This window comes from Hypanus sabinus, chromosome 10, assembly GCF_030144855.1.
Source record: "Hypanus sabinus isolate sHypSab1 chromosome 10, sHypSab1.hap1, whole genome shotgun sequence".
NCBI classification, from domain to species: domain Eukaryota; kingdom Metazoa; phylum Chordata; class Chondrichthyes; order Myliobatiformes; family Dasyatidae; genus Hypanus; species Hypanus sabinus.
Window position 1 is genome coordinate 107,074,299 of NC_082715.1, and position 22,633 is coordinate 107,096,931.

At 46.1% G+C, this 22,633-nt stretch overlaps 1 protein-coding gene across 1 annotated transcript; it reads right to left on the reverse strand.

Annotated features, from left to right (window-relative positions):
• Positions 1 to 913: 913 nt before the first annotated feature.
• On the reverse strand, positions 914 to 21,433 carry rrp36 (ribosomal RNA processing 36). The gene is made up of 7 exons (XM_059982550.1): positions 21,139 to 21,433; positions 19,123 to 19,255; positions 18,404 to 18,470; positions 17,894 to 17,998; positions 5,739 to 5,813; positions 1,674 to 1,791; positions 914 to 1,479 (listed from the first exon to the last, which is right to left on the reverse strand). Exons 1-7 carry the CDS (start codon positions 21,416 to 21,418, stop codon positions 1,340 to 1,342), a joined length of 918 nt encoding a protein of 305 aa, XP_059838533.1. The 5' UTR covers positions 21,419 to 21,433; the 3' UTR covers positions 914 to 1,339.
• Positions 21,434 to 22,633: the final 1,200 nt, after the last annotated feature.

Below are 22,633 nucleotides of genomic sequence, written 5' to 3' on the forward strand. Positions count from 1 at the left end.
GGAGTGACAGAGGATGACTAGGTGTAGTACAAGATAATGAGAGGTATTGATCGTGTGAATAGCCAGAGGCTTTTTCCCAGGGCTGAAATGGCTAGCACGAGGGGGCATAGTTTTAAGGTGCTTGGAAATAGGTACAGAGGAGATGTCAGGGTAAGTTGCTTTTTTTTAAAAAATGCAGAGTGGTGAGTACATGGAATAGATTGCCAGCGATGGTGGTGGAAGCAGACGCGATAGTATCTCTTAAGAGACTCTTGGATAGGTAGATGGAGCTTAAAAAAATAGAGGGCTATGGGTAACCCTAGGTAATTTCTAAAGTGAGTACACATTCGACACAGTTTTGTGGGCCGAAGGGCCAGTATTGTGCTGTAGGCTTTCTATGTTTTCTAATACATCTAGGCCAGAAAAGGGGCAAACCCTCCACACAGGTGGTGAAGGAGCCATAGATCTCAACAGTTCCATTCTAACCAAGATGCTCTTCTAAGCTTGTCCTATTTGCCCACATTTGTCCCATATCCTTTTAAGCCAGGGGCTTCCAACCTGAAACCCCTACCATTAATTGAGGGGTTCCTGCTAAACTTTTCATACCCATGTACTTGTCTAGGTTTCTTTTTAAATGTTACATTGTACCTCAGTCTCGGTGAAAAAGTTAACCCTCAGGTACCTACTAGTAAATCGATCACCACTCACCTTAAACCTACGTCCTTTAGTTTTGGACTCCATTTTCCTAGGGAAAAAGATTGCATTTTCATCCTATCTATATCCCTCATGATAATATAAAGCTCTCAAAGATCACCCTATGCTTCAGTGAATAAAAGTCCCAGCGGGTTCAACTTCAGGCCCTGGGGTGCTAGCAACACCCCCCTAAAGCTTCTTTACACTCTTTCCAGCTTGATGACAGCCTTCCAAAACAGGGTAGCCAAAAATTTTGTTTTTATTATTATTATCATCAAAGAGAGATTGTGGAGATGAAAATAGATGGGTTCGATGGAAAGCTGAACATATGAGGAGAGACTAATGGAGGAGTCAGGTATGAAGACAACAAGCAGCCAAAAGCAGGGTGCCTGGCTCGGTATCTGAAGTAGAATGCAACCCGTAGGAAGCACTGCTTCCAACCAGTGGAGCTTATACACAGAACCTGTACAGAAGGTGAGATGCCAGGAGGGGGAAGAGTGAATGGTGGGGCACAATCCAACAGTAAACACAGTGACAGATGGAACACGGTGAACAAACCAGTCCATGACACCGGTGACGAGTCCCAAGATGGGAACTGACCCAGCGAGGGGGCAGGAAACAGTTCCAAACAGCCAGAGATGAGGACAGCGGTCTGAACTGCTGCACCTCACCATGCTCTCGCCCCAGGCAACTTGCGGCGATCCTTGGTGGCGTTCCGCTTTCTCTTCTTCTCGAGGAAGTTCTCCAGCTTCCCACTCCGCTTCAGCAGCCGGTACTTGTCTGCCAGCGCCAGTGTCCGCAGCTCGGCTGAGAGAGGAAGACAGGCAGAAATCAGTCAGGTAAGTGCGGAACACAACATGCCATGCAATAACAGAACCACCCAGGGTGAGGGTCAGCTTCTGAAATCCAAGTCCTGGTAGGGTTTGCTGTGGTAACAGTCCCTTCCCTGGTGAGGGTTGGCACTGTGTTTAGACAAACCTGTCACTCCCCACCACACTTACATTTCTTGAGGAAGTAGGGTTTGCTTCCCTGTTGAACTCGCTGCCTCTGTTCCTGTTTAAATTGTTTCATCCTCTCGCGCTGCTGCTGTGTGTGTTCCTGTGCCTTCTCCTGGTCCGTCTGAGAGGGAAATAGAGAGATACGTCAGCTGACTGCAACAAAGCCATACCAATCTGAGCAGAGTCCTGGGCTGCGATTCTAATCCCCACGTGTATGGGGTGTCACACTTAGTAGCACACACAGACAGACAGATACACATGCAAGCTGCATACTGCAATACACGAGAAAATAGGAGTAGACCACCAGGCCCCCAGGCCTGTTGCACCATTCAATACAAGGCTGATCTAAGCTGGCTTCAATTCCACTTCTGTGCCAGTTCTCCCTATTTGCCCTCCCCACGCCCCTGTGCCAGATCTCCATAACCCCTCATCAGTTCTCTCTACTCGCCCCAGTTCTCCAATACTCCCTTGCCAGTTCTCCCTACTCACCCTCCCCACCCCCTGTGCCAGTTCTCCCTACTTGCCTTCCCCCCACCATGCCAGTTCTCCACCCCCCCTTTCAATGATCCATCAAATATTTATCCATCTCAACTTTAAATAGCTCTAACAATTCAGCTTCCACCATCCACTGGGGCAAAGAATTCTGGAGATTCATCACCCCGTGACAAATTGTGAAGTACCTACATTTTAATAACCAGCTCCTTATTTGGAGGTTGCATGTTCTTGTCTGTGACTCTCCCACTGGTGAAAACATCCCAACATCTATCCACACAAGTTATTTTGCAAATGTTGGAAATATTGAGCAACAGACACAAAATGCTGGAGAAACTCAGCAAGTCCACGTACCATTATAATCACCCTTATTTACATTGAAGGCTGTGGTTATGATCCTCTCGTGCTCGTCCTCAAACTACATTTAGAACTGCATCACATTCAGGTCACTACCCTTAGATTTTTAACCACAAGATCCTTTATTAATCCTTCCTACTTATGCAACCACAGCCTGTTCCCAGGTAGTTTCACAATGTCTCTCACAAGGAACCTCTATCTGCTTCTTCTACAGTTACACCTTCCTGTCCGGACCATTTGTTAATTTAGAGACAGCAAGCCTACTATTAGTATAAAACCATGTCCATGTCATTAGATCCACCTCCTCTCCCCACCCTGATGCACTGACGAGGTTGGAGCTCAAACACCAACTCACGGCTATGAACCGAAGCTCCTCAAACATGGTCACCGTTAATCGTAATGACGCCCAACAGCTTCCACATGCAGCAGCACCATACTTCATCTGCCCAGTCATCTGTCCTAATCAATTAATTTTATTTACTGCACGAATTACTTTGTATTAGGTTTTACCATGAGTACAGACCCTGCTCACATTAACATGTCTTGATTTTAAACACTTGACCAATCAGATTGGCAGAAAGAAAACAAAATAGAAACACCAGTTACCTAGCTATCACATTCATGAGTGATGTAAATTCAGCAGAATTCCCACCCTAAAAAAAGGAGGGACCCTATCCCAATAGAGTTCCCTCTACCCTGTCCCAACACACAATCCAGGGGTTAGACACAAAGTGAAGCTCCCTCTACACAGATCCATGATCAGATAAAGTGAAGCTCCCTATATTCTATCATACACTTCCTGGGTCAGACACAGAGTGAAACTCCCTCTACACTGTTCCATCATACACTCCCTGGGTCAGAGAGAGTGAAACTCCCTCTACACTGTTCCATCATACACTGCCTGGGTCAGAGAGAGTGAAACTCCCTCTACACTGTTCCATCATACACTACCTGGGTCAGACACAGACTGAAACTCCCTCTACACTGTTCCATCATACACTCCCTGGGTCAGAGAGAGTGAAACTCCCTCTACACTGTTCCATCATACACTGCCTGGGTCAGAGAGAGTGAAACTCCCTCTACACTGTTCCATCATACACTACCTGGGTCAGACACAGACTGAAACTCCCTCTACACTGTTCCATCATACACTCCCTGGGTCAGAGAGAGTGAAACTCCCTCTACACTGTTCCATCATACACTCCCTGGGTCAGAGAGAGTGAAACTCCCTCTACACTGTTCCATCATACACTCCCTGGGTCAGAGAGAGTGAAACTCCCTCTACACTGTTCCATCATACACTCCCTGGGTCAGACACAGAGTGAAACTCCCTCTACACTGTTCCATCATACACTCCCTGGGTCAGAGAGAGTGAAACTCCCTCTACACTGTTCCATCATACACTCCCTGGGTCAGACACAGAGTGAAACTCCCTCTACACTGTTCCATCATACACTCCCTGGGTCAGACACAGAGTGAAACTCCCTCTACACTGTTCCATCATACACTCCCTAGGTCAGAGAGAGTGAAACTCCCTCTACACTGTTCCATCGTACACTCCCTGGGTCAGAGAGAGTGAAACTCCCTCTACACTGTTCCATCATACACTCCCTGGGTCAGACACAGAGTGAAACTCCCTCTGCACTGTTCCATCATACACTCCCTGGGTCAGAGAGAGTGAAACTCCCTCTACATTGTTCCATCGTACACTCCCTGGGTCAGACACAGAGTGAAACTCCCTCTACACTGTTCCATCATACACTCCCTGGGTCAGACACAGAGTGAAACTCCCTCTACACTGTTCCATCATACACTCCCTGGGTCAGAGAGAGTGAAACTCCCTCTACATTGTTCCATCGTACACTCCCTGGGTCAGACACAGAGTGAAACTCCCTCTACACTGTTCCATCATACACTGCCTGGGTCAGACAGAGTGAAACTCCCTCTACATTGTTCCATCGTACACTCCCTGGGTCAGAGAGAGTGAAACTCCCTCTACACTGTTCCATCATACACTGCCTGGGTCAGAGAGAGTGAAACTCCCTCTACACTGTTCCATCATACACTACCTGGGTCAGACACAGACTGAAACTCCCTCTACACTGTTCCATCATACACTCCCTGGGTCAGAGAGAGTGAAACTCCCTCTACACTGTTCCATCATACACTCCCTGGGTCAGAGAGAGTGAAACTCCCTCTACACTGTTCCATCATACACTCCCTGGGTCAGAGAGAGTGAAACTCCCTCTACACTGTTCCATCATACACTCCCTGGGTCAGACACAGAGTGAAACTCCCTCTACACTGTTCCATCATACACTCCCTGGGTCAGAGAGAGTGAAACTCCCTCTACACTGTTCCATCATACACTCCCTGGGTCAGACACAGAGTGAAACTCCCTCTACACTGTTCCATCATACACTCCCTGGGTCAGACACAGAGTGAAACTCCCTCTACACTGTTCCATCATACACTCCCTAGGTCAGAGAGAGTGAAACTCCCTCTACACTGTTCCATCGTACACTCCCTGGGTCAGAGAGAGTGAAACTCCCTCTACACTGTTCCATCATACACTCCCTGGGTCAGACACAGAGTGAAACTCCCTCTGCACTGTTCCATCATACACTCCCTGGGTCAGAGAGAGTGAAACTCCCTCTACATTGTTCCATCGTACACTCCCTGGGTCAGACACAGAGTGAAACTCCCTCTACACTGTTCCATCATACACTCCCTAGGTCAGAGAGAGTGAAACTCCCTCTACACTGTTCCATCGTACACTCCCTGGGTCAGAGAGAGTGAAACTCCCTCTACACTGTTCCATCATACACTCCCTGGGTCAGACACAGAGTGAAACTCCCTCTGCACTGTTCCATCATACACTCCCTGGGTCAGAGAGAGTGAAACTCCCTCTACATTGTTCCATCGTACACTCCCTGGGTCAGACACAGAGTGAAACTCCCTCTACACTGTTCCATCGTACACTCCCTGGGTCAGAGAGAGTGAAACTCCCTCTACACTGTTCCATCAGACACTCCCTGGGTCATACAGTGCTACCTGACTGTAAAACAGTGGTGAATGAAGGCCATGCCAGTTGAAAGGATCTCTTCTGGACATCAGCATTAAAATCCAGGTCATCTGAGCTCTCCACAGTAAAGTTTAGTGCGATCCCTTTGTACTGCTGGCCTTGCCTTGAACAAGCATGCCCATCCTTTCACTTACCATCCTCTGTAACACATACTCGAGCTGCTTCTTGCTTTTTTCCTTCTTCACCTTCCGTAGCTTCCGCTTAATGATCTGCAGAGAGGATGTGAGGGTCTGAGATCAGACATATAACTCGCTTTTCAGCCTCACAACCCAATCCACACTGTGTTCCTCCATCCCACCCCTACACAGTGGGATATGCAGCCTCCACTCACGCGTGGCACAGTTAACAGCTCAGAAATCCAGGCGCGATCACAACTTCCGATGTCGCCTGAGTGGAGGCTGCACAATCTTCCTGTGACCATGTGGGCTTCTTAAAGTTCCTTCCACAACCCAGATATGCAGGATCAGGAGATTAACTGGCTGCTCTAAACCAAAACCTAGTCTGTGTGGGAAAAATTAAATTAGGAGCTTGGAATATTATGTTGAAGATGTACAAGTCATTGATGAGATCAAATTTGGAATATTATGTACGGCTTTGGTCACCTACCTAAATGAAAAGATACCAGTAAGTTTGAAAGTACAAGGAAAATTACAAGGATGTTGCCAGGACTTGAGGACCTGAGTTACAGGGTTTTTTACCCACTGGAGTGTAGAAAGATGACAGAGATCCGACTGAAATCATGAGAAGCATAGATAGGGCAAATGCAAGCAGCATTTTTCCACTGAAGTTGGGTGAGAGTCTAGAACTAAAGGGTCATAGGTTAAGAATGAAAGTTGAAATATTTAAGGAAAACCTCCTCACTCAGAAGGTGGTGCAAGTGTGCAAGTGGTAGATGCAACATTTAAGAGAAGTTTGGATAAGTACATGGATGGGAAGGGTACGGATGCCTATGGTCCAGGGTGAAGGTTGATGGGAGGAAGAATAAGTGTAGGACACAGACCAGATGGGCCAAAGGGCCTGTTTCTATGCTGTAGTGTCCTCTGATTGATTCCCTTTGACTCTGACAAAAAGGAGTAATTTGCAGGTGTCCCTAGAGAAGATACAGAAACAGATGTATGGACAAATCAGACAGCAGCAGGCTTCCATTAGTAGGGGATTTCTACTTCCCCATTAACTGGATTTGCTTTTAGTGAAAGTCAAAGAGGGACCAGAATTATTAAAGTATGTTTAGGAGGGCAAGGATTGTCTAGAAATTAAGGCCCTGAATTGGAGTGGGGTGTGGAGGCTAACCTCTACGTTAAAAAATCAGACTGCAGAAAACAGGCCATTTCAGCCCATGGCCACAGATTTACATTAAATCCACTTGCCTGCATTAGACCTATACCAGTCTATGGCTTTCCTCTCCACATAGCTGTCCAAATATCTTTTAAGTACTGTAACTGAATCCATCTCTACACCTCTGCTGACAGCTCACTACATGAAAACTTCACCCCTCAGATCTCTTCTAAATTTCTCCCCCTCTCACATTCAGTCTGTGCCCTCTCGCTCTAGACTCCTCACCCAAGGAAAAAGATTCTGATCATCTAATTCCTCAAAAGGTTGCCCCTCAGTCTCATACACTCTCGTCAGAATAAACCCAGTCTACCCAATCTCTTGTTATAAATGGGTCTACTGCTGTTTGTCATCATTAAAGATTTGGATGAGAGTATAGGTGGCATGATTAGTAAGTTTGGAAATGACATTAACATTGGTGTCATGGTAGACAGTGAAAACTGTAAGGTAAATTGTTTAGGATCTATGTCAACTGGGGAAGTGGTAAAGGAATTGCATATGGACAGACAAGTTCAAAGGGATGCACTTTGGGAAGACAGGACTTTCACAGTAATGACAGGGCTCTGGGGAGCATCAAACAACAGAGTCTCAGGGATACAGATACACAGTTCACTGAGAGCAGACACAGATGGACAAGTCGGTGAAGCAGGCCTATGCCATGCTTGCCTTCACTGGATGAGGGCATTAAGTACAGGAGTTGGGATGTCAAGTGACTGTTTTACAAGATGTTGGTGAGACCACACTCAAGTATAGTATTGTGTGCTGTTCTGCTCATCATACTATAGAAAGGACATTATTAAGCTAGCGAAGATGCAGAAAAGATCCACCAGAATGTTTTCAGAGTCTGGGCTGGGAGGTTAATTGAAAAATAAGGAGGGTCAGCAAGAGAGCACAAAATATCACTGAGAATATGTGGTGGCATCCGTCGGTCTCGAGAGACCATGGATCTGCGCCTGGAGTTTCCAGGGCGCAGGCCTGGGCAGGGTTGTATGAGACCGGAAGTTGCCACCGATGTTGTCCAGGGGAAGGGCACTAGGACCCAAGCAGCTTGGCTGCCGGTGATGTCGCAGAGCAGTGTGTTGTTAAGTGCCTTGCTCAAGGACACAAACACGCAGCCTCAGCTGAGGCTCGAACCAGTGACCTTCAGGTTACTAGTCTGATGCCTTGCCTACTAGACCACGCGCCAACACACACTGAGGATAAGATCCAAGAAAAATACCAATACATTTTCCAAAGTGTATCTAGAACCAGAGGTAATCAGACAAAGAATAGAGTCCACTGGAGATCAAATAGACAATGGACAATAGGTGCAGAAGTAGACCATTCGGCCCTTTGAGCCTGCACCACCATTTTGAGATCATGGCTGATCATCTACTAATATCTGGTTCCTGCCTTGTCCCCATATCCCTTGATTCCCCTATCCATAAGATACCTATCCAGATCCTTCTTGAAAGCATCCAGAGAATTAGCCTCCACTACCTTCCGAGGCAGTGCATTCCAGACCCCCACAACTTTGGGAGAAGTTTTTCCTTAACTCTGTCCTAAATGACTTACCCCTTATTCTCAAACCATGCCCTCTGGTACTGGACTCTCCCAGCATCTGGAACATATTTCCTGCCTCTATCTTGTCCAATCCCTTAATAATCTTATATGTTTCAATCAGATCCCCTCTCAATCTCCTTAATTCCAGCGTGTACAAGCCCAGTCTCTCTAACCTCTCTGCGATAGACAGTCCAGATATCCCAGGAATTAACCTCGTGAATCTACGCTGCACTTCCTCTACAGCCAGGATGTCCTTCCTTAACCCTGGAGACCAAAACTGTACACAATACTCCAGGTGCGGTCTTACCAGGGCTCTGTACAAATGCAAAAGGATTCCCTTGCTCTTGTACTCAATTCCCTTTGTAATAAAGGCCAACATTCCATTAGCCTTCTTCACTGCCTGCTGCACTTGCTCATTCACCTTCAGTGACCGATGAACAAGGACTCCTAGATCTCTTTGTATTTCTCCCTTACTTAACTCTACACCGTTCAGATAATAATCTGCCTTCCTTTTCTTACTCCCAAAGTGGATAACCTCACATTTATTCACATTAAACGTCATCTGCCAAGTATCTGCCCACTCACCCAGCCTATCCAAGTCACCCTGAATTCTCCTAACATCCTCATCACATGTCACATTGCCACCCAGCTTAGTATCATCAGCAAACTTGCTGATGTTATTTTCAATGCCTTCATCCAAATCGTTGACGTAAATTGTAAACAGCTGTGGTCCCAATACCGAGCCCTGTGGCACCCCACTAGTCACCACCTGCCATTCCGAGAAACACCCATTCATCGCTACCCTTTGCTTTCTATCTGCCAACCAGTTTTCTATCCATGCCAATGTCTTTCCCCCGATGCCCTGAGCTTTGATTTTACCCACCAATCTCCTATGTGGGACCTTATCAAATGCCTTCTGAAAATCGAGGTACACTACATCCACTGGATCTCCCCCGTCTAACTTCCTGGTTACATCCTCGAAAAACACCAACAGATTAGTCAAGCATGATTTACCCTTGGTAAATTCATGCTGGCTCGGCCCGATCCTGTTACTGCTATCTCGACATGCCACTATTTCATCCTTAATAATGGACTCTAGCATCTTCCCCACCACCGATGTCAGGCTGACAGGTCGATAGCTCTCTGTTTTCTCCCTCCCTCCTTTCTTAAAAAGTGGGATTAGCCATTCTCCAATCCTCAGGAACTGATCCTGAATCTAAGGAACATTGGAAAATGATTACCAATGCATCCGCAATTTCCAGGGCCACCTCCTTTAGTACCCTAGGATGCAGACCATCTGGACCTGGGGATTTGTCAGCCTTCAGTCCCAGTCTTCTCATCACCGTTTCCTTCCTAATGTCAATCTGTTTCATTTCCTCTGTTACCCTATGTCCTTGGCCCATCCATACATCTGGGAGATTGCTTGTGTCTTCCTTAGTGAAAACAGATCTAAAGTACTCATTAAATTCTTCTGCCATTTCTCTGTTTCCCATAACAATTTCACCCAATTCATTCTTCAAGGGTCCAACATTGTTCTTAACTATCTTCTTTCTCTTCACATACCTAAAAAAGCTTTTGCTATCTTCCTTTATATTCCTGGCTAGCTTGCGTTCGTACCTCATTTTTTCTCCCCGTATTGTCTTTTTAGTTAACTTCTGCGACTTTTTGTTTCACTGAAACGTGGCTCGGTGATTCCGTTCCGGACGGAGGTCTGCACGTCCCCGGCTTCCAGCTGCTGCGAGCGGACCGTGTCACAGAGTTATCGGGGAAATCAAGGGGTGGTGGAATCTGTTTTTACATCCATGAAGGCTGGTGCACTGACGTTAAGGTTCTTCACAGACACTGCGACCCGAACTTGGAGTTTCTCGTTCTGAACTGTAAGCCTTTCTATTCATCGCAAGAGTTTTCCTCATTTATCCTTGTCGGTGTTTATGTTCCACCTCAGGCCAACATGAGCGAGGCCGTTCGGCGGCTGGCTGATCATATTATGCGTTTAGAACGGGAACACAGATTCGCTGTTGATCGTCCTAGGAGATTTCAACAGAGCTAAACTGAATCACGAACTCCCGAAATACAGACATGTTAACTGCCCCACCAGGGATAGTAACACTCTGGACCACTGTTATACTATCCTAAATAATGCTTACCGTTCTATTCCCCGTGCAGCCTTAGGACTCTCTGACCACTGTCTGATCTACCTCATCCCAGTCTATAGGCAGAGACTTAAATCTGCTAAGCCTGTGGTGAGGACAGTGAAGAAGTGGACCAGTGAGGCAAAACAGCAACTTCAGGACTGTTTTGACACCACTGACTGGGGTGTCTTTGAAGCTGCAGCTACCAATATACATGAACTGACAGACACTGTGACATCCTACATCAGTTTTTGTGAGGATGCATGTGTACGCACAAAAACTTTCCGGACCTTCGCCAACAATAAGCCATGGTTTACCCCCAAAACTCAGACATCTTCGCCAAGCTAAGGAGGACGCCCACAGGAGTGGGAAAAGGGCCCTGTACAGGCTGGCCAGAAATGCACTGACCAGAGAAATCAGAGTGGCCAAGCGGCTCTACTCCGAAAAGTTGAGGAATAATTTCTCAGCTAACGACTCATTGTCAGTGTGGAGAGGCCTGCAGGAGGTCACTGGCTACAGGAGATGCACTGCCCCCCCTGCTGAGGTTAACAAAGCTTTGGCTGACGACCTTAATACCTTTTACTGTAGATTTGAGAGGGTCCATCTTACACCAGTCCCTCCCCCCTCTTCGGTCTCTCTTCCTGCCTTCCCTCGACCATCACTCACTGGCACTCATCCCCCAATCACTGCAATCACCTCCCCACCATCTCTGCCCAGCCCCCCCAGATCACAGCTTAGAATCAGCGAAGAAGTATGTCGACTGTTCCAGCGACTTAAGACCCGAAAATCTCCAGGCCCAGATGGGGTCTCCCCCTCCTGTATACGAGCCTGTGCTGATCAGCTGGCTCCCATCTTCACTCAGCTCTTTAATAGATCTCTGGAGCTGAGTGAGGTTCCGACTTGCTTCAAGCGCTCTACCATCATCCCGGTCCCCAAGAAACCCACCATCACAGGACTGAACGACTACAGACGTGTCGCATTGACATCTGTGGTCATGAAATCCTTTGAACGCTTGGTGTTGAACCACCTGAAGACCCTCACCAGCAGCCTGCCGGATCCCCTGCAGTTTGCCTACCGGGCAAATAGGTCAGTAGACGATGCAGTCAACCTGGGACTGCACTATATCCTGCAACATCTGGATCGTCCTGGGACCTATGCTCGGATGCTGTTTGTGGATTTCAGTTCGGCGTTTAACACCATCGTCCCTCATACCTTCTGCTCCAAATTGTCTCACCTCACTGTGCCACCTGACCTCTGCGATTGGATTTACAGCTTCCTGACCAACAGAAGTCAGCAGGTAAGGATGGGACAGGTCACCTCGGATACTCGAATCACCAACACCGGCGCCCCCAGGGGTGTGTCCTCTCTCCACTGCTGTTCTCCCTCTACACCAATGACTGCACCTCCTCCAACCCCTATGTGAAGCTTTTGAAGTTTGCAGATGACACCACCGTCATCGGAATCATCCAGAACAGTGATGAGTCTGCATATCGACAGCAGGTGGACCAACTGGCGCTCTGGTGCAGTCGGAACAATCTGGATCTGAACACGCTCAAGACAAAGGAGATGATAGAGGATTTCAGGAGACATCCCCCCCGTTATGTCCCCCCTCACAGTCCTCAGCAGCCTTGTGTCCACCGTGGAGAACTTCAGGTTCCTGGGAACCACCATCTCTCAGGATCTGAAGTGGGAGCAGAACATCAGCTCCATCCTGAAGAAGGCCCAGCAGCGGCTCTTGAGGAAATATGGTCTGCCTCAGGAATTGCTGCTGCAGTTCTACACTGCAGTCATTGAGTCTGTCCTGTGCACCGCCATCACTGTGTGGTTTGGAGCCACCACCAAGCAGGATAGAACCAGACTACAGTGCACAGTGAGGACTGCCGAGCGCATCATTGGAGCCTCCCTGCCCTCTATTGTGGACCTGTACTCTTCCAGGTTGAAGAAGAGGGTGGGTAACATCATAAAGGATTCCTTCCATCCTGCGCACGGACTGTTTGAACTGCTTCCATCTGGTAGGCGCTTCAGATCCCTCCAGACTAAGACTAATAGGCACTGGAGAAATTTTTTCCCTACTGTGGTCACTTTGCTGAACGGTTAACTGCCGGTTAACTGTCGGCTAACTATTACTTGGATTGCACTACCTGTGTGTATAATCTATATTTTCATTTATATTTATCATTATTATTGTTATGAGCAGAGAGACAACATCTGCCGGAAGTAAATTCCCTGTATGTGCACAGGTACTTGGCGATTAAAGTCTGATTCTGATTCTGTTGTTCCTTAAAAACTTCCCAATCATCTGTCCTCCCATTCACCTTAGCTCCGTCATACTTCCTTTTTTTTAATGCTATGCAATCTCTGACTTCCTTTGTCAACCACTGTGGCCCCTTTCCTCCCTTTGAATAATAGAGGACAAGTTTTTAAAGATGAGAAGGGGAAAGTTTAAGGAGATTGTGTGGAGCAATTATTTTTTTAAGTGGTAGATGCCTGGAACGTGCTGCCAGGGAAGGTGGAAGACGATGTGTTTCTTTGCTAAACTGTGTTAAAATAACAATCTGTCCATGGAACAACAACATGAGTAAGGTCTGAAATTAATACTTCTCATCTGCCCCGAATGAGAAAGACATTACAGTTTTCAGATAAAGGATTGCAACATTCTGGAAATATGTTATCATTAAGAATGAATGTCTTTGCAGAATTAAAAGATGGATAAATCTCCAGGGTTTAATGTAATATATCCCTGGATGCAGTGGGAGGCAAGGGAGGAGACTGCTGGGATCCTGACAGAGATTTACATCATTACTGGCTATAGGTGAGGCGCCAGATGACAGGAGGACAGCAAATGTAGTTCCTTCAGAGAAGGGCAGCGATCAGCAAGGAGGCTCCAGACCTGCAAGTCTAATGCCAGTGACTGGGAAGTTAAAGGAAAACATTCTTCAGGATAGGGTTAACGTACACTTGGAGAGATGGGATTAGCAGGGGGAGGGGTCCTTTCGGATCAATTTGACTGTATTTTTGTCATCCCCCTCATGCTACAACTATGTCCTTTTATAGGTTTTGACTTTCCCATGGCGCGGAAAAACTGTTACTCTCCACCTTACAGAATATAGAACAGTACATCATAGGAACAGACCCATTGGCCCACAACGTTGTACAGAACCAACTAAATTAGTAATCAAATGGGCAATCAAACTAATCCCTTTTACCTGCACAATATCCATATATTCATTTCCCTCATATTTATGTACCTATCTAAATATTCCTTAACAATCCCGAATATATCTACCTCTATCACCACCTTGAACAGTGCATTCGCACATTCTCTGCGTAAAAAAAACTTGCCCCCCACATCTCCTTTGAACTTACCCCCTCTCACCTTAAATGCACACCCTCTGGTATTTGACATCTGAACCTTGGGAGAGATACCGTCAGCCTACTCCATCTATGCCTCTCAAACTTTAAACATTTTGTTAATGTCATTACTGATTCTCCTACATTCCCAAGAATAAAGACCAAACTTGACCAACCTCTCCTTGTAACCTTTCCTTATGGCAACATCATTGTAAATCTTATCCGCACTCTACAGTTTAACAAAGCATTTTCTAATACTAGGGTGACCAAAACTGTATACAGTACTCCAAGTGCAGCCTCACCAACGACTTGCACAATGTCCTATATTCAATGACTGATATGGTCAATAAGTTTGAAGACGACGTGAAAGCTATTGGTGCTGTTAACTTTGAGGGTAGTCAAGGTTGCAGGATAAGATTGGTGAGATGGATATAGTAACCGCAGGCGATACATTTGTGAGGTCTAAGGATAGGGCATACACAATGGATGGTGGGGCTCTAGGGAATATTAAGGAGCAAAGGAACATTGATGTACATGACCAAAAATTCCCCCCTTGGTGAATAAGGTGAAGGTGACACACAGGATACTTGAATACAAAGGTAGGGATGTTCTGGCAGAACTTTATAAAAGATTGGTGGGGACCAGCTGAAATATTGTGACAGCACAGACAGTAACATTAACATTTGATTACAGAGACATCGTCACAGTGCCAAGGGCTGGATGCTCAATAACCTAGAAGAATAGGCCAAAAGTGAAAGGAAGCAGGGTATATGAGCAGCACCAAAAGTGATACAGAGGCTGTAATGTAGAACTGCTTTGTCTTGCAACCATGAGTAGCAGATGAATGACAACATAGCTGGGACTAGTGTGCGGGCCCCGAAAATGTGACCTCCAAATGGGAGGGAGCATAAATGAGGAAATGCCTAGGGCATAACTAAAAGGAACTGCAGTTGTCTTGGGAGATTTCAATCTACGTGCTAATTGGACAAACCAAACTAGTAGAACCTACAAGTGAACAAGCTATTTTAGGTTTGGTCATGATTAATGAGGAAGGATTAAAGAGATCTTGTGGTTAAAGACACCACTGACCATAATAATGATAGAATTCCAGATGCATTTTGAGGGTGAAAGCCGCAGGATTAAAACTACTGATTTCAATTTTAAAAAAGACAATTTTAATAAAGGTGGAGCTGTCCAAGATGGGAAAATAAGCTGAGAGACAAGACCAAAGGAACACAAATGGCAGATATTCAAACAGCTGATCTGTAACACTCAGCAGGAATTTCTCAATTAGAAAGAGGATCCCATGAGAATTAATCTGTGGTTAGCAGAGGAGGACAAAGGAAATATTGAATTGAAAAGTAGGCCAGACAAGGCAGCAACAGCTGGTGGCAAGGCAGGGGACTGGGAGGATTTAGGATTTTGTAGTAAAGGATTAAAGAGCTCATAAGGAAGAAAAAAATAATTTTGAGAAAAAAATTTGTGTGTAATATCACATCCCACAGAGTTTCCATGTATAGATAAGCAGCCAGCGACTACGTGTCGGTCTGCTAGAAAACAAAGCTGGTGAATTCATAACAAGCAAATGGCAGATATGTTAAATAAACCTTTTGCATCACTCTTCATGGTGAAGAACTGCAACTACCCCATGATAACAGATGGACTGCTTTCTAACAGAGGGGAACTTGTAAAGATCAGAACCACAAAGGACAGAGTATTACAGCAACTCACAGATGTAAAGATGGATAAGTCACCAGGACCCAGAGGCCTGCAGACAGGAGTCTGAAAACACGTGACTGCAGGGAGAGTGGACCCAATGGATGAAATTCTACAAAACTCACTAATTTCTAGGAGGTACCAGAAAATGGGAAATTAGTCAATGTTCAAAAAGGGAGAATGACAGAAGGTGGGAAACTACAGGCCAGTTGAAGAACTAACTAGCAAGGTGCTCGAGATGGCAATCAAAAGGAAATAACCAAACAACTAGAAAAGCTAAATATAATCAAACCCTGTTAATGTTGTATAAAAGGTAAATCACGAGTAACAAATTGAATTGAATACTTTGGGGATGGGGCAAAGAGAGTTAAGAGAGTTGAACTTGTAGAGGTAATGTAATTAGCTTCCAAAAGGCATTTAACAGTATGCCATAGAAACTGGCACATAAATTAAGAGGCCAAGGTATTATGTTAGCATGGTTTGAAAACTGGCTGGGACATTGTTGGAATAAATGAATCGTTTGCAGGCTGGAGGGATATAGCTGGTGGAGTACCACAAGAATTCTTTCTTGGCCTGTAATGGCTTATATCCAGAGGAGGGAACAAGAAAAAAGTTTTCCAAGTTTGCTGATGATATGAAAGCTAGTAGAAAAACATGTTGTGACAAAGGCATAGTGATTTTGAAACAGGATATAGAGACAATGAAAATCTGGCAAATGGGTTTAATGTGGGAAAATGTGAGGTCATGCACTCCAGTTGGAGAAATCAAAAGACCTATTATCTAAATAGGGAGAGACCGCAAGTGAGTGGCTCAGAGAGATCTAGATGTTCTAGCGCATGAATCACCAAAAGTTAGAAGGAATTCCCAATAGAGTTAAGAAGGCAAATGACGTGTTTGCCCTCATTGTAAAGGGTTTGGAGTTTAAACATGGGGAGGTTTTGATACAGTTGTATTGATGAGGCCACATCTGACATACTGTGCACAGTTTTGGTCCCCTCACATAAAAAAATATTCAGGTTGAGTAGCCCTTATCCAAAATGCTTGGGGACAGATTTTGGAACATATAATGAGATAGCTTGGGATCACCATCATTTCCGACCCTGAATTTCTGTGCTACTGGTAAGCAGTCTTTGTCTTTCACTTGTTCATTACTCGTACTGTATGTACTTACAGTAAAATTATTACATACCATTAATGTAATGAAATTATGTGTGCAGGGGAACAAAAGCAGCATCGGGAGAATACCTGAATCAGCTGCAGAACAACAACAAACAATGGCGCTCTTTCAGTCTCCACCTACGAAGCCATGTTTTGATTAAAAGTTTACACGAACACTACAGGTGTCCCCCGCTTTATGAAAGTTCACTTTACCTCACTTCGCTTTTACAGAAGACCTACAATAGTACCTGTTTCCGCTAACCGAAAGAAATCCGAAGAGGATTTTCACTTTTATGAGAAAAGGTGCCCACTTTAAACTTGTGTTTACCCTGAGAAAGACTACCACGACCGTGAAGCCTTGCGCGGGCAGGTGTGTGCGCATGCATGTATGTGCCGATTATTTACTACAAATCGGTTTTGGCTAAATCTTCCCGATTCTGATAAGTGAAACTACACTGTACATACATTATTTCTACTTGATAAAGGCTGTGTATTTATCATATCATTCCTGCTTTTACTATATGTTAGCTTTATTTTAGGTTTTACGTGCTATTTGGTATGATTTGATAGGTTATTTTATGGGTCTGGGAACGCTCAGAAGTTTTTCCCATATAAATTAATGGGAATTGCTTCTTCGCTTTACACCATTTCAGCTTACGAAAGGTTTCACAGGAACACTCTACTTCTGGACAGCAGGGGTAACTTGTATTTGTATTTTATGTAAGGTATAAAAACAACCAGCACCGTAGACTTGTTCTGATGTTAGATTTTCATCAGTGACGAGTATTTGTCTGCTGCTTCATGATCAGCAGACGTGTTATCACCACAAATCTTTAAAAATGTCAAACCGTGCCTTTTCTTAAATTTCTGCCAACAGTCTGCTGAATATTCATAATTACCTTCAACTTTCAGTTCATCGTGATAGATCTGGCCTGTTTTATACTCAGCATACTGTTAAGAGACATATGTTTCACTCCAATGATGTCAAATCCATTCTTTCGTCCCCTACCCCCCTCCAATGAGACAGCTCTCCCACCTTCCCTCCCAGCCTCACTCACCTCTTTCTCTTTACTCCGGACCTCAGTGAGGAAGCCATAGGTTTTGTCAAAGATCTCGGGGTTGTAGTTACCGGACAGATCATCAAATCGGGGATCCCTCACCACCTGCCAATGGCAAAAGGCTCAACATGAGGATACACTCCCCTCCAACAACACCCTCCCATCATGGAATCACCACAGCCAGAAACACTGGGGGAGGGGTGTATCCCAAAACCTGCGACATCTGGCCGCTACCCTCCCCAGCTGGACCTCCACCTGCCCCTGAACTGTCCTTACCGTTGAATGACAACCAGCCCCCCTCAGCCCCTGGAGACTGCACTACCTACCCAGCCCCAAAACTAACATTCCTACTGCCAGGGTATATATAGAAATGGGGCACAGATTTGCTGGGCAGAAGGTGTCAGGAAACACTGTCCCGACTGCCGCAGTGGGACTGGTACGAGCCACTACCCTCACACACTCCACTCTCCCCATCTCACGACAACACATCACCTTCCAGTTCCTACTCACCCTCTTCTTCATAGCGGCTGGTCTCCTCAGGAATGGCATTGGCTGCTTTGACGACATCTCCAGGGGCCTGGGAGGGACAGACAGGTCAGTAAGAAGGCAGCAGTGACATGGCACAGAAACAAGTCTTTGGCCCACATGTACATGTCACTCATCAGATATCTAACCTGAACTAATCACATCCACTGGTATTTGCCTCATCCAATATTGTAAGAGCCTCTGCCTCCACCGCCCCTCAGAGAGTGCATTTCAGATTCCAACTACCCTCTGGGGGAAAAAATCCCCTCTTGAACCCCTTACTCATCTAAGACGTATGCCATCTGGTTTTAGATACCTCTGCAATGGGGAAAGGTTTCTTGCAATCTAGGCACCTCACAAATTTCTACGTGTCCAGCAGGTTCCCTCTTAACTCCCTCAATTGCAGAGGAAAACAGATCCAACCTCTCCAATTCCTCCTGAAATGTTCTATTTGAGGCAAAGCCCTGGTGAATTGCCTCTGCACCCTCTCTAGTGCAATCACATCCTTCCCGTGGTGTGTGACCAGAAACACACAATACTCTAGTTGTGGTTGAACCAATGCTTTTAATGGTTGCACCAAGACCTCCCTGCTCCCATATTCTGTTCCCCAGCCAATGAAGGCTGGTATCCCATATACCTGTGCTGCCACCTTCATCGTACACCGGTGTGTATTTGTGAGCTGAAGTCTGCTCCGTGTCACTCACCCGTCCTTCTGGGAACACTTCTGTTGCTGCTTCTGCCGTTCCTTCCCCGAGTCACACACCATCTGATTGTACACCTTGAGCCCAACCTTACTCTGCAGCTCCTGCAACTCCTCAAAGGAGAGGGTGGAAAGCTCTGCAGGAGAAAGGAAGGACACAGGAAATGAGGCTGGGTAGATACGAGCACCTGTCCTCTCTAAGCAGGGGGGAATCACAAACTTGAGATGGCTGATCACATTGCTCCCAGGACCAATGCATCTCCTACTGCGCTGCTACCAACTGGTGGGAAAAGACAACACGAGCGAGCAGGATGGGTCAACCCTCCAAATCCACTCCACCAATCAGATCACTGATGTTCTATTTCTGAACTGTTTTCCATCAGCATCCCATTGGAAAAAGTCCCTCACTGCAAGCTGATCCAGGAGATACAAGGCACAGAATCCGCTAAGTGGTTCTTGAACAAACAAGCAAAATCCGAATCACTAACGTAGCCAAACAATAACCACTTTGTACTAAACATGGATCTTGTTGTTTTTGTTCCAACTGAGTTTTATATAAAATGTGTATATTTTATGTTTATTTTTTATTTTCCCTGTGAATGCTGCTTACATGATGTTATGTGCCAATGATGCTGCAGCAAGTAAGTTTTTCATTACACCTGTGCTAGTGCAGGTGACAATAAACTCAACTTTGCATTACAAACAAGAGAAAATCTGCAGATGTTGTTAATCCAAGTAGCACACAAAATGCTGGAGGAACTCAGCAGGCCAGGCAGCATCAATGGAAAAGAGTAAACGATCAACTTCTTCGAGACAAAGGCCTCGGCCTCAACGTACTCTTTTCCACAGACGCTGCCTGGCCTGCCGAGTTTCTCCAGCATTTTTGAGTGTATTACTTTTCCTCTGAATTGTTAGTTTGGATTCAAAATTTGCTTGCCCTTAGCAAACAGAGAGTAAAGGTGGAGGGGTCTTAAAACTAGCTGGAAGTCTGTGATCAGTGGTATTCCACGGGGTCAATGCTGTGGTCTCTGCTGAGTGCCACATGCATATGTAACTTGCATGAAATGCAGATGGATAGGTTAGTAAATTTGCAGACAACACACAAATAGCATAGGGGGCTATCAGTTACAGATATGCGTGTGGAAAATGGCAGATGGAGTTTAATCCAAGCACATGTAAGGTACTGCACTTTGGGGAGGACATTGTATAGTTAATGGCAGAACCCTTAGCAATATCGACGTATTGGGGTCTTAGTCCATACTCCCTGAAAGAGGAAATGTAAATAGACGGTGTGGGAAAAGGCAACATATGGAACACCAGCTTTCAGGAGTCTGGCTATTGTGTATAAAACTTCATAAGTTATGCTTCAGCTATACAAAAACGTTAGTCAAATGGAGAAGAACATGGAGACTTTGGAGAGAGTGCTGCCCAGATCAGAGGGAATATGTTACAAGGAGAGATTGGGTAAAACTGAGCTGTTTTCTCTGGAGCATCAGAGGCTGGTAGATAAGCTAAACTGGCAGAATACATTCCCCTGTGTAGTAATATCATGTACTAGAAGACACTTCAGGTGAGAGGCGGCAAGTTCAAAGGAGAAACGCAAGGCGATTTATTTTTACAGAGAAACGCATTGCCAGAAGAGGTGGTGGAATCAGATAGGCGGGGAGGGGGGAGGGAACACATGGATCATACAGGTAGAAGAGATGTGTATTAATTTGGCAATTTCTTCAGCCCAAACATGGTGGCCCGAAAGGCCGGTTCCTATGCAATTCTGTTTTGTTCTCTGATCCACCGAGTGGTCCCTGATCTTTCTCTCCGCCCCACCTCACGGCTCTGAACTCCGAGCAACACACGCAAAATGCTGGAGGTACTCAGCCGAGCGCTCCTTTCTCTCCAACCGAGAGACCGGCGTCCCGCTGCGGCCTGCGCACAGCATCCTCCAGGAGCCATACAACGGTGCCGGGAGGAGGAGAGCCTGCCGTGGGTCGATGGGTCCGCGCCCCGTCGCAGGAACACTTACCCTCCCGCACTGAACAGCCGCCATCCATCCTCAGCGTCCGCTCCAGGCTGTCGGAACCGGAAATACGTAACGCTTGTCTTCTCAGAGTGCCCAATCGCAGCTCAAAAACACCCAAAGACACGAGTAGGCCCTGGCAACCAAGCGCCACGTGTTGGTCCCTAGCAACCCCTATGTGAGAGCATCCTGACAGCCAAGAACCACGTGAGTGGGTCTTCGCAACCCGGGTGTCGGCCGGGCGAAGCTCCGCGTCAGGCAGGTTCTCTTGCTCTCCACTCCTCATGGCTACGTACGTACCAGCTCCCTGTTTGAGAAGCTGGAGTCTGCCCCGTCAGGGGTAGCTGAGCGTAGTGTGCCGTCCAACAGCGAGTGATCGTAGCACGACCCAGTTGTACATTGTTTAAGTGGAATGCTGCAAGTCCGATTCACCGGTGGTGGCGAGGGCTGGGCCTCGGGCCTCGGGCCTCGATTGTTTACAGCCACCCAGGAGAGAGGCGTTGGGGTCGGTGCACTTCACTGGAGTGTCGGGGGCGGTGTGGCGCGGCGTCCGAGTTGGGATGGGTGCTGTCCTCTGGTGTTCACTTAGCTTGAAGGCAAGCCATATTGTGTTTGACTACAGACTGCTGTAACATTCATGGACGTGGAGTTTGGACTATATATTTTTTCAGTGACTATGTTTTCTTGCTGTCTTATGAGTGCTATATGTGCCTTGTGTTGTGTATGACTGTTGGTACAATGTTTTGCACCTTGGCCCCGGAGTAACGCTGTCTCTTTTGGCTGTATTCAGATTGAATGATGGAGTGGACTTGATGGGCCAAATGGCCTAATTCTGGTCCTAATTCAAACATCTGGATGCATATCAGAAAACTGAAGACAGCTGGATTGACTTTTGGATGTTATGGTTTAATAGAGAAAGATGTTAATTTAAAATGTCATCCATGATCCTACAGAATGGTGGGACAAGCCCGAAGGGGTTGTTTGTACCGTCTGAAATCTTCATACTCTCTCTTTCCAGCCTCTAGATTTTTCCAAAGTACAATACTGCTGTTGTCACAGGTTGCTCCCTGGGCCCAAATTCTTATATCCTCACCCTGATCCTCTCAGCTTCTCCCCACCATATTCCCTCCCACCCAACATACATTCCACAGAACCCTCTCACCACTGCCACAGAACTCTGTTCCTGCCATAATGATTCTCTCTTCTCCCTCCCTCCCTCATCAGAGGGGGGGGGGAGAATGCAAAAGCTTAAAAATACTCTGCTCAAGGACAGCTTCCATCCTGCTGTTATTGGACTCTTGAATGATAAAGATGAACTCTTGATCTCCCAGTCTTCGTCACGACCCTTGCACCTTATGTGTCTACCTGCACTGCACTTTCTCTGTAACTGTGATGCTGTACATAGTTTGCTCATAGAAGTTAGAGGGTCGTGGTCAGTGGGACGTGTTCTGGCTGGAGGACCATGACCAGTGGTGTTTCACAGTGATCTCTACTGGAACTT

Excerpts from the sequence above, each read along its gene's own strand:
- rrp36 (XM_059982550.1), bottom strand. The coding sequence starts at position 21,418 with ATGAGGAGTGGAGAGCAAGAGAACCTGCCTGACGCGGAGCTTCGCCCG. Across the intron at positions 1,792-5,738 it reads AGTATGTGTTACAGAGGATG|ACGGACCAGGAGAAGGCACA; the intron begins GTAAGTGAAAGG and ends TTTCCCTCTCAG. Across the intron at positions 1,480-1,673 it reads ACCCTACTTCCTCAAGAAAT|CCGAGCTGCGGACACTGGCG; the intron begins GTAAGTGTGGTG and ends TTCCTCTCTCAG.